The 16,215-nt window shown below is 39.6% G+C and overlaps 1 protein-coding gene across 2 annotated transcripts in view; it reads left to right on the top strand.

Moving 5' to 3' along the window:
• The window catches only part of LOC107697730 (NHS-like protein 1), a 34,586-nt gene extending 20,265 nt beyond the window's left edge, over nucleotides 1–14,321 (top strand). The window contains exons 3-9 of one of the 2 annotated variants that reach the window (XM_016498556.1): nucleotides 4,570–4,694; nucleotides 5,173–5,247; nucleotides 5,879–6,065; nucleotides 6,611–6,742; nucleotides 7,574–10,744; nucleotides 11,446–11,569; nucleotides 12,394–14,321. In XM_016498556.1, coding sequence (XP_016354042.1) covers nucleotides 4,570–4,694; nucleotides 5,173–5,247; nucleotides 5,879–6,065; nucleotides 6,611–6,742; nucleotides 7,574–10,744; nucleotides 11,446–11,569; nucleotides 12,394–12,994 — 4,415 coding nt within the window. In that variant the 3' untranslated portion in view covers nucleotides 12,995–14,321. Of the gene's footprint in view, nucleotides 1–699; nucleotides 916–4,569; nucleotides 4,695–5,172; nucleotides 5,248–5,878; nucleotides 6,066–6,610; nucleotides 6,743–7,573; nucleotides 10,745–11,445; nucleotides 11,570–12,393 lie in introns of those variants that run through there. The other variant, XM_016498555.1, reaches the window with a different exon arrangement.
• The last annotated feature ends 1,894 nt before the right edge of the window (nucleotides 14,322–16,215 follow it).

The following is a 16,215-nucleotide window of genomic DNA, read 5'->3' on the forward strand; positions in this document are numbered from 1 at the left end:
GCCTAAGAGACTGCACATGACTGCAGCTCGCAAATCTTATATGCCGAGAGGCTGCAGCCAAAGGCAGAGTTTTTCTTTCTGTCTGAATTATATCTCCTCCTGCTGACATCTGGATTGAGTTGATTAGCATTAAAACTAATTTTAAAATTCTGGCTCATACTGATAAGCCAATAATTAATTTGTTGTTATGGCTAGTATTATCATTTTGTACTATTTTATGTAAAGTATATAAATAAATGAAAATGAATGCTACAAGTAGGCATCATTATAATTGAAAATCTAAAGGTTGAATTTTCATTTTGAGACCAACTAATGTATTAGTATTTTTAAAGATTATCTTTGAGTGTTAAATTATGGTAAAAAATATCACTAATATCAGCCAGGTAGCTGTATTTGCACCCCTAAATAGTTCTAAAAGACCATTTTATTCAGGTATTTCCATTGAAAATATGTGCATTTCTGGTGTATAGCTCCACCACAAAGACCTTGCTGCCCATAGTCTACCAGTTAAACCAACACTAACTAACATAAGCCAACCTGGACCATCAGTGGAAGCTCATTCTGGTCAAAGCTGGAGCAACAAAAATGTTTAGTACACTTTAATTTAATGTCTCCCATCTGTTATTTAGGAGAAAAAATGCTGTATATCTTTTCATATATACCATTTTCAGCAGTCTAATTAGTTGCAGTGCGCTATTACACAAACCCCTGACCTTCTTCCTTTAAACATGTTGAATTTTAATCTGTCCTTGTTTCTTGTAGCGGTGTCCAGTCTAGATGAGGAGAGCAAGTGGTCGGTGCACTACACAGCCCCCTGGCACCAACAGGAGCATGTCTTCCTGCCAGGATCCAGACCAGCCTGCGTTGATGACCTTCACCATCAGGCCAAAGTCAACCTGAAAACAGTCCTCAGAGGTCAGAGACAAAAACTACTGTAATTTTTTCCCCTTCTTTTTCTTTTCTAAATGCAAAATATAATCTCAACAGTACAAACAGTGATTCATTAGAAGATAAGATTCAGCATAATTGCTTCATGTATAATCTGCAAGTACAAAATGCCCTGCAGAAGAATATGTGATTTCTCTGTTACAGACCATTGACCATTATAACGAAGATAACATTACCACAGTGCAGAAAGTTCTCTTGCACAACCGTTTTACCCTGTAATGAAGCAGAGCATTTTGACAGTATACTGCCTCATACAAATGTTATAACCCTGCTTCAAATCTAGACTTCAGAGGTCAATATGGACTACTGACACTGTTGTATTCATCACTATATATAATAATCTGCACCTGTTGACTTACTAGTTGCATAGTGCAGGTTTTTCTAAAGTAGTATAATCTTTCGTCAAAATGTTATCTGCCTCTGAAATGACTTCTGAAACTACTTTCCTTATGCCGCCAATACACTCCCCGGTTTTCAGTGTTGTCAGATCACGACTGTTTTGGGTATCATAAATTTGCTGTTTGCACATTACATGACAGATCAACGACTTGGGGTCATACATTGCACAGTATTTCACTAGGAGGAACCCCCAACAACTATGTCTCATTTACAAAACATATGCGCGAGAAGTAAAACTGTACAGTACATTAAATTACGTAAGATCACACATGAGCAGAATTACCCTGTATCTTGCTCTCCCTTTGGCTGTACTGTAGGTTGTTGCAGATGTCATTTCCAGCCAAAACACAATGCAAGACTCTGAATTGCAGACAGGTCCAGATATTTAGCCTGCTAAATATGTCTCAGGCATAGGCAACGCTGATAATTCACACTATGTGATCTTCACTCGCATGAAGGAGCACATTTGCCTCAGATTTTGGGCTTTTGTCGGTGATCTCCAGAAAAACATGTGGGCAGGTAAATAATCGGGCATAGTGATTTAAACTATGAGCAATAACCAAATTATTCCATTAAGTATACCCATTAGCACTTAATGTCTATGTCCATTAGTTCCACTTAAGTATATTTCACATAATGGAAGTAAAATGGATTGTGAATAATGTTTCTCGTCGACTTTACAATCTCTATGTTTCTGAATCTTCTAAGTTTTATGTCTTTGCCTGTTTTTTGGTTCATGTTACCTTGCATCAGTACACTCTCCACAGGGATTTTTAAATACCTTCCTGAAGCAGCTTCACTAGAGCCTAATGGCAGATGTCCTCGTCATTTGACCTTCTGCTGCACTTGGGTATATTGTCCTATTCCAGTGAACAACATCACTTCCCTTTGTATCTGGAAACCAGATACATTTTACTTTCATGACTCTTCTTAAATTCTCTCATTTGACCTTGCTATTGCCTAAATAACTAGTCCTCTGAGGTGCTCTGGAATGCTAATGTACTGGTGCATGTTTGTGAGCTGTCTTGGCTCCAGCGGGGGCAGCAGGTGGCACACCAAATGTCTGTTTTCCCCTTTTTCCCAGTGAGCTTTGGCAGGGTCAGGGTCTGTTTGTTATAATTGTGAATTAAATATATAAATGTTTTAATTTAATTTGCATTCATCAACCACCCACATCACAGTTTCTGAATGTTTTTCCCCTCACTCTATGAATCACAATGCGGCAATTAAGAGTCGACTGCAGGCACTGCAGCTGTACAACAGTCAATTTTTATTGAAAATATAGGTTTTGATAACCAATTGGTCCCTTTGCAACAATCAGGTACTGTCATCCATTGATACCTTCACCCTCATGTCATTCCAAACCTGTAAAACATTCTTCCTTACAATGAAGCTCAAAACAAAATTAGATGTTTTTTGTTCATATGACAGAAGAAAGTCATACCAGTTTGTATTGACTTAAAGTTTAATAAATTATGACAGAATTAAAATTTTTGCCTGATCTATTCCTTTAACCCCTTCCTAGATGGTAGACGAAGCTGCTTTTAGAAACATGAAGTAATTGTTAGGGGCACTAAACTGTGTTTTTGTCCATGTTGCCTGCAGTAAGATGAGAAGTGAGAGGTAAAGTGAAAGGTTTGAAGTTAAGTCCTCTTAAGGATTATACTCTCTCTCTTTCACTCTTTGTCCTTCACTCTTTGAGCTACTAACATATTAAACTGTATTAGCCTCTACTCACTAATCACAGCTCAAAATGCACAGCTAATTATAATTATTGACTCCAGTAGAGTTTTTACTGATTAGCACGTTGTGGAGTAATATTATATGCCTCAATAAAACATACCAACACTCCTATATACTATAATAATGTGCTTCTCATAATACGCAGCATGAGAAACACAGCTTATTTCTGAGTTAAGTGATGTGCTTTATAATTCATGTAATCTAAATGAATCTCTTGCCTCTGTCCAGCATATGTGTGAGACATATTAATATACATTAAGAATGCAGGCCAAGCTGTTCCTACTTGCATTATATGTTGTTTGCAGGCTTGCTGACATTGCAGGTTTGTGTTACTGAACTGTCTAATCACCTGGTCAGTGCACACAGTGTACATATAAGATTATCACCATCCTCTATGCATTATTAATTTCTTCTACTCTCATTCTTTTAACAGAGAGTTTTACATTGAATTCATATTTATTTACAGTATGTAGTACCTGAAATTGAATTTGTTTGGAAAAAAATAACAATCAGTTTATATCCAGAAGTAATCCGTTTCTCTCACTAGGACTTCTTAAATGAAAATACAGAAAGCGAATGTAGGACTGAAGATTTGCTTTGCTTACATTTTATAGATTATAAGACAGTAACCAGCTGAGATATTGTGCATTTTGTGCAAACGGCAAGCTACGCTGGATAAGGCACCGTGTCTTATCATGTGCTACTGCAGGAAGATTAGTGATTAAATTGAGCTCTGCATAAAGACAGAAGAGAGAGAGCGAGAAAGGGAGAGAGAGAATAGCTAATAGTGTTTCTCAGCAGGCACTCATTATGAAGGTGCCAGAGGTGGTGATCAGCTGAAATAGATGGATATGTCAGTGGCATTAGGTGGAGGTGGAGACCCCCCCTCTGCAGGCCATCCATAACCCAACAGTCAGTTCTGACATATTCAGGTTGAACTCTAAGTCCTACAGTAAAAACAGACACTACTCTTTTATTTGGCTGGAGCTCTTAGTGACAAAAATCTCAAGATATCTATCTATCTATCTATCTATCTATCTATCTATCTATCAGGCCGAGTCATCAGCCTTTATGTGAAATCTCTTATTTGCAGTGTGCTTATCTGGATGCATTCTGTGCTGGCTAGAAATACTCTTTTTCATTCTCATTTGTTCTCAAAAACAGTTATGTGTTTCATTTATTTAAATTCTGTAGTCCTTCCACTTACAGAACATGTGCACTGCAGCTGTTTTTTCTAAGAAATATTTTTTACTTTTATTGCTTCATTTAGTTCTCCACAGGGCGATTTTTGGAAATAAATATTTGATTTTATAGCCTCTTTGATTAATAAAATATTTGTTTGAGCTGCCTGTGCACAACAATGTAGCATGAATTGATGTTTAAATTATTGCTATGGGCCTGTGATCTGTTTAATAGTCTTTACAAACTCATGAACACTACAAATTGTTAATGATTGGATGGTTATGTTTACCTCTCCAGAGTGTGACAAGCTCAGGAAAGATGGATTCCGCAGTTCCCAGTACTACTCCCAAAGCCCTGCCTTCTCTGCAACCAGCCTTTGTGAAAATGTGCACCTGGATGAGAAGACAGAGAAGAAAAAGAAGGTAAACCTAACCTTAAACACAAATTTAATCACAGTCCTTCCCTTTACATTAACATGCATGCTGCTGCTAGAAAAACAACTTTATTTTGTTTGGCTATGCAATATGTCATGCCATTTATAATCAATTTCACCATTTTATCACCAAAATCCTGGTGATCCTTTTGGTTATGTAGTCCAGTAATTGATAAACTGTTATATTGTATTATAATGAGAGCTAATGTATGCTCATATGTGCACGAAACAGACAAAGGCCCAGTTTTTTCCTAAATACTCAACATGAAGACATGGTTTGGGTCACTTGTTTTGCACTGCCCCCTAGTGGCTGTTTGCATGCTATCAGTGTAGTCCAGCACTACAATCAATATGTAGAACTAGAAAATGTTTATTCCACATTCTGTAATCTTAAATAAAGGTAATGTCTCACTTCACTTGATGTTGTTTTGTTCTTTTATGTTCAATGTTTCTTTCCTCTCACCAAGCGGTTTAAAGTACTAGACCGCCTATCACAGTCTTGCCTCTCTCTCTGCTGTCATTTGAGATCTTGGAAAAGAAAGGTACCGCTCTCACTGCAGTTGCTAGTCAGTGGTAGCGCTGTGCTTTGTGAAAGGTGGCTTCAGATCCTAACAAGTCCTCATAGCATCTTTATAAACAACCTACTAGTGCAAGTCACCCGCCGTGAGCGTGTTTTCACCTCAAAGACTTAGAGACATTGAGTATGGTAGATTACACAAATTAGACATTAATACATAATTAGATTGTGTATTTCCCTCAAGCAGTCTTGCAAATTTATGAGAACTGGTTATGCAAAGCAGGACAAAAGAATCAAAGTTGTCTCTTTGCCAAAAAATAATAAAAAATTAAATAAAAGAGTATCGAGACACATTATGGTTGAATACACTGACTGTAACACTGATCTCAAATTAGCATGAATAATTTAGAGAGTAGCTCTCCTCCATTCAGGGCTCCCCAGGGCTTATTGCTCAGAGAAATATTTCAGTCACACGACGTTACTGGAGGGAAATGCACTTCAAGAGCCTTTTTTACTTTGCTCTTTTTGGAAAGCACTTAACTGAATTAACAATAGAAATGACCAAATATCAGACAATACCTATCCCTGGGCATTGGCTAGGCTATCATTCACCGAAGCCTGACCTCATTAAATCAGTCTGTTTGTGTTGTGTTCAGGCTTCAGAGTCGCCTAATGAAGAGGAGAAGCTTGTGTACTCAATGCCGCCTCAGACCCCTCTGCTGGAACATGACATGGACATCCAGAGAAGCTGGACCAGCTGTTTGCCTTTGCCCACTCCTGAGGAGAAGATGAAACTACAGGCCCAGTCGGTGGCCACTGATATCATTCCCATCAACATTACAGGTACATCCGTTGTTAAATCATGAAATATCACTTGTAATAATCTTGAAGTTTTTAGAGCAGTGGCCTTAACTATTCTGTTGTTAATCACATATCTTTTCAGTAAACAGTTATTTTGGACAGTGGGATAATAATAATTTAAGTGGGTTCCTATAATTATTTCAGTTCTTTTCAGCTACAATTAGGGATGGGCCAATATTAAAACTCGGGCCAATAATCCTTTTCACATTATAATAAGTAAAATGGATATTCATTTGAGATCTGCATAAGATGACGGCAAAGGTAATCTAAATTTAAAAATAGGGAAAATGAGCCAATGCTGGCACACACACACACACACATGTATATATGTATATATATATATATATATATATATATATATATATGTGTGTGTGACTGATGAATTAAAATAAATCTGTCTGTATTATTTGTAGATATATCTTGCATTTTATTTGATGATATTGCGTGCATCCCTAACTGCAATGTAGTGTCTCAGCATGAGGCATGCCATTAATAAACACTGGTTTTCTCTGTTGTTACATCTTTAGGTGAGAACTTTGACCGTCAGGCCAGTTTCCGTCGCTCTGCAGCAAACACTGATACCATAATACGAAGACCCAAGAGGGTGCAAAGAAGAAAGACAATAACAGGAGTTCCTGACAACATCCAGACTGAACTAGGTGTGATTCCTATTCATTGTTGCAATCCTATACAGTACATTGCGCCACTCTCAAACAACGTAAAGGTGCACTCACTCGCTTTTTTTTTTTTTTTGCAGTAATTAGAAGTTTTATACATGAAGGAATGAATATTGATTTAACAAAAATGATGTCCCCAAACCAAAAATCTGTCCAGTCATATCAGTAATCTAATAAAAGCTGTTTTATTTTACGTTGAGTGTCACCTCCTAGGGGCTGGCATGACCCATTGTTGGACATTTTCACTATTGGAAATGCATGTACCTAAATTTATTACTTCAGCGTTATGTGCCCTCTAGAAGCTTGCGTTCTGCAAGTGAACGGCGTATTATTGTGCCATCTCAAAGAGGCACAAAATCACTTTCACGGACTTTTTCATTAACTGTTCCCTCCTGGTGGAATGACCTGCCCAAATCAATCCGAGCTGCTGAGTCCTTAACCGTCGTCAAGAAACGACTAAAAACATAAAACTAAAATCTGTTCCACCTTTATTTGACCCTCTAACTCTAGCACTTTCTATTCTACTTTATCTATATTTATCTTCTTTTTTTTATTAAAAAAACAAACACTAGCTTTCTATTTTTTCTATTCTATCTACTTGTTTTTCTTTGTGTGTGGTGTGTGTTCTATTTTTTCTATTCTATCTACTTGTTTTTCTTTGTGTGTGTGTGTGTGTGTATTATATATATATATATATATATATACACTGTATATATATATATATATATATAATATAATCATTAAGAAAGACAATCATGTGCAAACATACACCATATATATTATGTATAATTCCCATTCCTTATTTTCTTACAGCAAATAAAGAACAAGATGACAGAATTCACTCGATGTGTATGGCAGATCAGTACTCCACCCTCAGTCGAGCAGGAAGCGTAAACTCCACCCTGAGACGCTTAGACACCCGTGACTCCAGTTGCCAAACAGAAGAGGTGAAGATTGTTCCTCCCTCAGTACGCAGAATCAGAGCACAGAGAGGCCACGGAATTGCCGCCCAAATGGCCAGCATCTCCTCCTCAAGCAGCATTTCCACCATGAGTGAATGTAATGGTATTAGTTACACTCAGCTTAATGACAGTGATCAGAGCTTTCACAGTTTGCCACGCCAAGGTTCTCACATCTCGCATCAACACTGTGAACCAAAGTACACCAGCTCCCCCTACAGGATAAATTCTGGCTCTACAAGCTCCTTGTCCTACCAGTTTGACATGCAGCATGGTTCTTCATCGTCACTGCATATGCGCTCTGATTCCAGAAGCAGTACATTAAACAGCCCCAAACTTGCTGAAAATCCAAATTACCAAGGCTCTGATCAAAATAATAGCCCAAGCTTGTTCAGTCTCAGTGGTGCACTACAGAACTCCATTCTTTACGGACACAAAAGAACAGAGGATAACCAGATGCAGTCACCTCATTCTTTAGCCCAGTTGCTTAGTACTGCTGATGCCTCATTGTCAGCTGTCTCCTCCTGCTACGAATCCACAACCTCCCTCTGTACAGGCATCCATACAGAGACTGAGTCCCAGTGCAGCACACTTGATGGCAGAAACTGCGGCAGTCGTAACTGTGTCCGCAGGGATTCCAACTTCTCAGAGAGCAGCAATCAAAGCTGCAGCACTCTAACCACTGACCAGTGGACATATGAAGTTTCTCCAAAGGACAATGTCACCTCAAGTTGCTCCTCACCTGTCAGCCATATATACAACAGTGAGGAACATTCTCCCAGCAAGACGGACTCAAGCTCATTGTTCTCTGTTGACAATGAAGGCTACTACACCTCCATGCGCATGGACTCCGGTTTGAAGTCGCATTGTCATGACTCCATCAGTAAAGCGGGAGATGCAAGGCACAGTTTGTATGAGTGCAAGGACCACCACAGTCAAGGGGATCGCGCAAGTCTGCACAGCAACCGCTCCCTGACTCGCAGCATTTCCCTGCGGAAAGCCAAGAAGCCCCCACTCCCTCCAGCGAGAACTGATTCCTTAAGGCGCAAACCTCAGAGGAAGACTCACCACAATGGTTCGGTCCTTAGTGAGCAGTTGATCTCCAGTCTCCAGCAATCCTTAGAGCTTAACCTAAAAACTTGCTCTGAACAGGCACCCTGCAGTGGGTTTGAAGACCCTTGGGTACTCCGACCCAGAAGCCAGAGCACCATAAGTGCAGCAAGCAGTGGAATGTCTGCAGCAGCTGCTGTTTGTCCGGTCACACCTACACACAGTGATAGCAGCAGTCAGCGCTCAGACTATGCAGAGTCCTGGGACTTCTACATGGATTACCAAGGTCCACGGTCTGACCAGGGTCTCTCCTCCCAATTCACAAGATCTGCTAGCACTGAGGAGAATCAAGTAATCATGGGCAATGCACCCTACAACATCAGATTCCCATCGTCCCACTGCAACAGTAGTGGGATTCAGTCAAAACTGGCCTCATCACCTGACAAGGTTCATCGCCTGACGTCACCATCAAGTGGTTATTCAAGTCAGTCCAACACTCCGACTGCAGGCACCCCAGTTACTTCTCTAATAAGAGCAAAATCTCCTGCAGGGAGGCTGAAACCAAAAGTGCCTGAAAGAAAGTCCTCCCTGCGGTCTTCTGTGTCTTCCTCCTCTACATCCTTGTCCTCTAACACCTCAGATTCCATCAGAAACATACCGCTACCTCCACCTCTACCTGACATGACCATTACATCATGTGAATCACCCAGCCCCGCTTCTTGCTCTCCAACAGCAGCTATGGTAGACTCAACCCCACCTCTTCCTTTTCTACCTGACTTATCCTCTGACTTGGAAGAGAGACATAATTCACTTTCAGATTCATCCACAACATCTGAAAAGTGTGACACTATTGATTTCCCCCCTCCCCCACCAGAGGTTTCTGAATCTCTGTCAAGCAATGAAGGTACAAATGGTCCTCCACCTCCTTCACTTCTTCCTCCCAAACCTTCACTGTGCATTCTATCTCCTCCTCCTCCTCCTCCTCCACCTCCTCCACCATTACTTGAGATGAGTCTTCAAACAGCAGCCATTTTGAACACAGAGAGTTGTCTGACATTTAAGAAGGCTGTGGAAATTGAAAAAGCACTTAACATCAACCACACTGGAGAGCAAGAGAAGACTCAGAGACCAATAATCACTGCCCAAGCTCTTCAGATGGTGCAGCTAAGACCTGTCAAGCTCAAGCAAATAGAAGATATTTTTACAGCAGTCAGTTTTGATGATTTTGATGACCAAGCACATAACCATTCTGAAACAAACTCAGGAACGTCCTTGGAAAGTGAAACTACAGAACAGACATGGACTGCCATCTGTGTTAGTCAGTCAGAAAATGGTATGGCTACATCTGAACATCAATATTTAGTTAACAGATTTCTTCAGGCATCAACTGGCTCTTTACCTCCTGGCACAGATGAACATGTCAGCAATACTGGTCAGAATGTTTTAGTGCAACTTTCTGAGACATCTCCAGTTTTATCTTCCCATGAGCTTCTGCAATGCACAAACTCCTCAGCTTCTTCTCAAAGTTCTCAGCTGAAACAGAAGCCTCCTATATCACCTAAGAAACCCAGTCTTTCCCTTATTATACCACCCATTATGCACCTACCTGTCTCTCATGGACTCAAGCTTCAACAGGTTCATGAAGCACAAGAAATACTTGAGTCAGGGCAACTGAATGGCACATCCTCGACAAATGCAGTTAATTTGCAAGCAATTCCTTTGGACCTTGAGGTTGAGGAAGAGAGTGACTCAGACTCTTCAACCCCTGTGGTGAAGAGCAGACTGTCTCTCAGCAGTGAGTTGTCATCAAGCAGTCTGCAAGACCTGCAACTCTCTGATCTCATTCTTCATGAGCATGACCTCGGCCTGAATGATAAGGACTTTGGGCTCTGTGATGATAAAAGTACATCAGATGATGGTTCAAGCAGCAGCTCGGGATCCATCAACTTTAAAGAGGACGAACACGAGGAAAATGGTAAGGGCTTCTATTATTACTTGCCTAAAAGAGAGAAAGTTTCTGTGTATGGAGGATCACTTTAGTGTGTCAACCAATTATTGTGCCATTTGATCATGCATTTAAATTTACTATCAGCGTTGTATCCATCTGCAAAGCTGCATTTTTGTTGCATGAATTACTAGATAATATTATGTTTATTAGGTTATACGTTCTGTATTTCATAGCCTCAATGATCATTATCATCTTTCTTTCTTCCAAAAAGTTAAAGTAAATTGGTTTAATGTAGTTCTATCAACACCCCTCCAACCCTCCCATGTATCCCCCTTGTGAGTGAAGCAGAGTGGATGCTCTTCATTACCACCCACACAGGTCCTGGTTTACGTGCTACAGGAATGACTACAACTCTATGATTCTTTTTATCCGTTACATAACTAGTTACCCTTGAATCAGCTAAGAAAGTTTAATGAGAGCCCTTGAGTGTGTGATGGTTAGCGGGTTTAGACTATAATAGTCTCAAGCCTCTGCAGTGCTCACTAAAGTGCAGTTATTGCACAACAGCAGGACTACCAAAGGAGTGTGAATAATTTAAGGAGCAGAAAATGTCTGTTGCAGCATGGGTTTTATGCCTTTCTGATTTTCAGTCAGTGTAGGTTCAGTCCCCATTGTTTCTTCTCACTTTGAGAGGTACAGTAAGCTGAGTGTTTGTGTGTGGGTTGTAGGTGCCGTGTTTGACTCGAGCACTGAAAGCGCATCTAGCATTAACGCTAACGGAGAGGCTGTGGGGCCGATGGTGACGCCTGTTCGTCTCCGTACTACAGAGGACCTCTTTGCTGCCATTCATAGGTAATGTGATGTTTTCTTTTATTTAGCCAGTAGAGCCTGCATTATGCATAGAAGTAAAAATGATATTTGGATAAATATAAGCATAAAACTGCTGTAGGCTGTGCTTAAAAAGCTAATGTAGGTTAAAAGTTTTACTAGATCGTAATATGTACCATCACAATGGATAATTTACTTGTAAATGGATAATTTAGTTTCTCTTGCACTACTCAACATGAATCAAAGTTTTATACATTTGCATGAAAAGTATTGTATTACATTTATATTGACCTGTAAAAACACCTGACAATTTATTCATGAAAGGTCAGAATATTTAATCCTCACTCATTTTGTTGTGCCAATTCATTTGAATGTGATTAATGACCAGATCATCAAAAATAACTTTGTTTTTGTCTAATAAACAAGAAGCATGGTGGTAGATGAGGAATTATTTAAATGCAAAGTTATTTTCTAAGGGTATAGCAGAATACAAAAATGATTTACCATAACTCCTACAAGATAATACAAGCAATAAAGTACTAAAAGTAGCACTATCTAGTTATCTGTTATCAGGTAACCTTCAAAACTGATAATCTCCAAACCTAAAATTTAATAATGTTGAATCCCTTCTAAATGATCTTTTCCAACATTTTTATCTAAGTAGACAGTGGCATCTGTTTACAGTCCTAAAACAAATGACAGTCGCACTTTCACTTATTTATAGATTTTTAAAAAAGCTACACATGGAAATTTTACACTCATGGTATCAACAACATCAACAGCAAGACATGCAGTAACCCTGCCAAAGGCTTACCTGAAAACAAATCCTGCTGTCTGTTAATCCACAGGTCAAAGAGGAAGGTCCTGGGCCGTGGCGACTCTGAAGAGGAATGCTGCCGTAACTTCCTCCCTTCCCCACCTGTCACTCCAACAGGCTCTTGCCCCAGCCTAACTTCATTGCCACGTCAGACCGGCTCCATTCAGCGCAACCTGCGGCGCTCATCCACGAGCAATGACAGTTTTAAAGCTCTGCTTCTCAAGAAGGGCAGCCGCTCAGAGTCCGGCTTCCGCATGTCAGCCACTGAGATTCTCAAATGCACAGACCCCCGTTTTCAGAGGGCTAATTCAGAGCATGCACAATCTGACGGACTGTGCACCTCTCCAACAAGCAGCAGGAGAGCACATGAAGAGTGGGCACGTACAGAGGGAGCCTTGCCCCGTCTTACCGCTGGACTAACAACCCTAAAATATGGGCGTTCACGCACACCACCTTCTGCAGCCAGCAGCCGGTACAACAGCCGTAGCCGCATTCCCAGTGGGCCAATGACTGCCATATGCGAAAAAGAAGGAGAGATGGCCGAGTCTACAGACTGCTGCGTTAGCACTGAGAGTCATTTTGCCCTGCCCATATCCTCCAGCAGCACAGTCTGCGCTCAAGGCAGCAATTAGGGCTGTCAACTCAACCCTAACGGCTTGTAAAAGATAGCTGTCCATTCAATATGAAGACCGCAGAGGTCTAAACTCTGGCTGGAAGGCCATGCTTGTGCTGGCCAATGGAAGTCCCCAAGGAATAAGGGAGACGAGGGAATGGGGGAAGTACTGTAAACTGTAGCTTTGCTCTTTTACGTGAGTGAAAGTTTTATCTTTCATAAAACATTAGTGTTCTAAAAAAATGCGAAAATAACAGAGGGTTACTGGTTGTGTTGAATCGAATGTTCTTAGCTTGCTGTATGCAGGTTAATAAGGAAATGTATGTTTCCTTCTTGGTGGTAAATTGAGGGATGAATGAATGGAAGCAGAATGTCATTGAGGGATTTTGTTTCGAATGGTCCATGCTGATGTGTTTCTGCCTCTGTGACAATGGAAGCACCCGACCAAAGTGAGCACTTAAACTCTGAATTCACAGAACCCACATCCAGATCACATTCATGGAAGAGGTGGTGTTAATGAAGTATTGGCATTATCAAGCATGATAAGTTTGAAGGGTGGCACATGACTGTTACAGTGAAGTTGCTAAAGAATGAGTGTGGAGATGAAATTGAGTTTTAAGAAGTGTTTAGAGACTGATTTAAAATATGAATATTTTACGCACCTTTACATTCATTTCTTTTCAGTTGTGTCCAACAATCTTCAGAGATGGGACTCTATCTAAACAGAAAGTTATTCAGTTAATGCAAGCCAATTCAAACTAACTAAATAGAATTGTATCTGTTTACATTTAGACAATAATAATAGTTCGCTATACTTTAACAGTGTAAATAATCCAGTCTTTACAAAACATTCTGTTTCATTTATAGAAACTGAAAGTGTCAGTTTAGGTCTCTTTATTCTTCAAAAGCTGAGAAATTCCTTGCCTTTGTCTGTCACACATTTGCCCAATATGTCAATTTGTAAATTGTTATATTTCTTATTTCAAAAGGGAGGTACTATTTAGTCAATTTACTAGTACTACGTGCACCTGAATGTTCCTCTTCCCATAGTACTGAACACCAGCAGAATGGTCGTAGAGAAATGGTAAAAGGCCTTGTGAGATGCAAGTGTTTCTGTGAAAGAAATAAAATATAGCATTAATCATAAACAATCACTTGTTTTCTGTGAAATATATGCATATTATTTCTGATCTACTTTATCAGAGTTTTATATTACAGCAGTGACACAGTAGGATGACACACACTCCATTGACGTCATATAGGTAATCACATCTGATTGCCATTATCCTTGCTGAGATTTACAGAGCACAGACAAGACCAAGTTCTTCACTGGCCAAATATAGGACAGTCTGCATTCTGCTCCAGCACAAAAATGTACACTGCTGCAATGATGTCAATATTTACTGTGATTATGTTTTTAATCGTGAAACTACTGTATAACTATATAAAACCTGTGAAAATTCTATGAATGGTCAGAGTATCAATAAGCGAGTTTTTAATATGGATTACCAATTAAATGATTTAATATATTTATTTGGGTAATTGCACTTTAGCACATTAAACTGCATTTCAGCACATCTCAAAACGTCAGTACATGTGGGCTGTTGGCCAGTGATGCAAATAAGCCGCAGACATGTGATCTCTTACGCAATTAAATCTGCCTATACATGAAACAACCTTAGACAGAGCGATCACTGATGTTGATGGATGTGGAGCAACTGAATCAGGGGTGTTTAATACATTTTAGCAGACGTTTCTCTTATTAGTAACAAGGGAGATTTAACATTGCTAAAACACAATTGTATTGCTATACATACTGTGCATATTTGCACACCTGAGTTTTCAGCCTGACAAGACCCTATACTAACAGGTAAGTTATTGTACTGTACTAACTTTAACTTGACAAAGAGTATTTGAGGTAGCTTTAAAACAGCTAAATTCAATAGTGCAATTATCAAATGTTACTTTTTTCTAAAGTTAATTATTTCAGGTAGGATTTCTTAATCTAATAGGTAATGATGCCTTTGGGCATTTGATAAGGCACAGTCTTTGAGATAAAAGTAACCCACTAGCCCAAACCAAAACATTTCTGTGAAACTTTTTAAATGTTTATTAAAAAAAAAATGTTTTATATAATATTATAAAACATCTTAAATACTTACATTCATAACCTTTTTCGAGCCAAACTGAAAAGACTTCTGCAAAATATTCTCATTTTACATTCATACATAATGTTTTTATAGTTAGCATTTGGTTCAGGCTTACATGGGAGGATTTAAATCTTGTTCTCATCAGTCTGTAGTCTGTACGCTATAAAGGCCTAGCTCAAATGTACATTTTTTAAATTGTCTTCTTTAAAAACGTACGCTACTGACAGGTTTTAAGTTTAATTGTATTTTAAGTTAAAAACATCTCTTTAAGGGACCCAATTTCTCGAAATGCGACATAACATACAGTGCCGCCCACTAATATTGGCACCCTTGGTAAATATGAGCAAAGGCTGTGAAAATAAATCTGCATTGTTTATCCTTTTGATCTTTCATTCAATAAATTTATAAAATTCTAACCTTTCATTGAAGTAAAACAATGGAAAGTGGGGGGAAACTCACATTATGAAATAATTTAATTTTCTCTTTATAATGTAATTTTCTCTAGTTCATGTTTCCCACGGTTATTGGCACCCAGTTATTGCAACGTCCTTTTCCCAAGATTACAGCTCTGAATTTTCTCCTATAATGCCTGATGAGTTTGGAGAACACCTGACAAGAGATCAGAGACCATTCCTTCATCCAGAATCTCTCCAGAACCAGCACCAACATGGAGAATACCAGCTCCATGTTGGTGCTTCTTCTCTTCAGTTCACCCCACTCATTTTCTACAGGGTTCAGGTCAGGGAACTGAGACAGCCATGGCAGAAGCTTAATTATGTGCTCAGTGACACATTTTTGTGTTGATTTTGATGTTTGTTTTGGATCAATGTCCTGATGGAAGATCCAACCATGGTCCATTATAAGATTTCTAACAGAAATGGGGGGGGGAAGTCGTGGCCTAATGGTTAGAGAGTCGGACTCATAACCCAAAGATTGTGGGTTCGAGTCTCGTACCGGCAGGGATTGTGGGTGGGGGGAGTGAATGTACAGCACTCTCTCCCACCTTCAATACCATGACTGAGGTGCCCTTGAGTAAGGCACCAAACCCCCAACTGCTCCCCGGGTGCCGCAGCATAAATGGCTGCCCACT

The sequence above is a fragment of the Sinocyclocheilus anshuiensis genome, unplaced genomic scaffold, assembly GCF_001515605.1.
Source record: "Sinocyclocheilus anshuiensis isolate Anshui unplaced genomic scaffold, SAMN03320099.WGS_v1.1 scaffold446, whole genome shotgun sequence".
In the NCBI taxonomy this organism is placed as follows: domain Eukaryota; kingdom Metazoa; phylum Chordata; class Actinopteri; order Cypriniformes; family Cyprinidae; genus Sinocyclocheilus; species Sinocyclocheilus anshuiensis.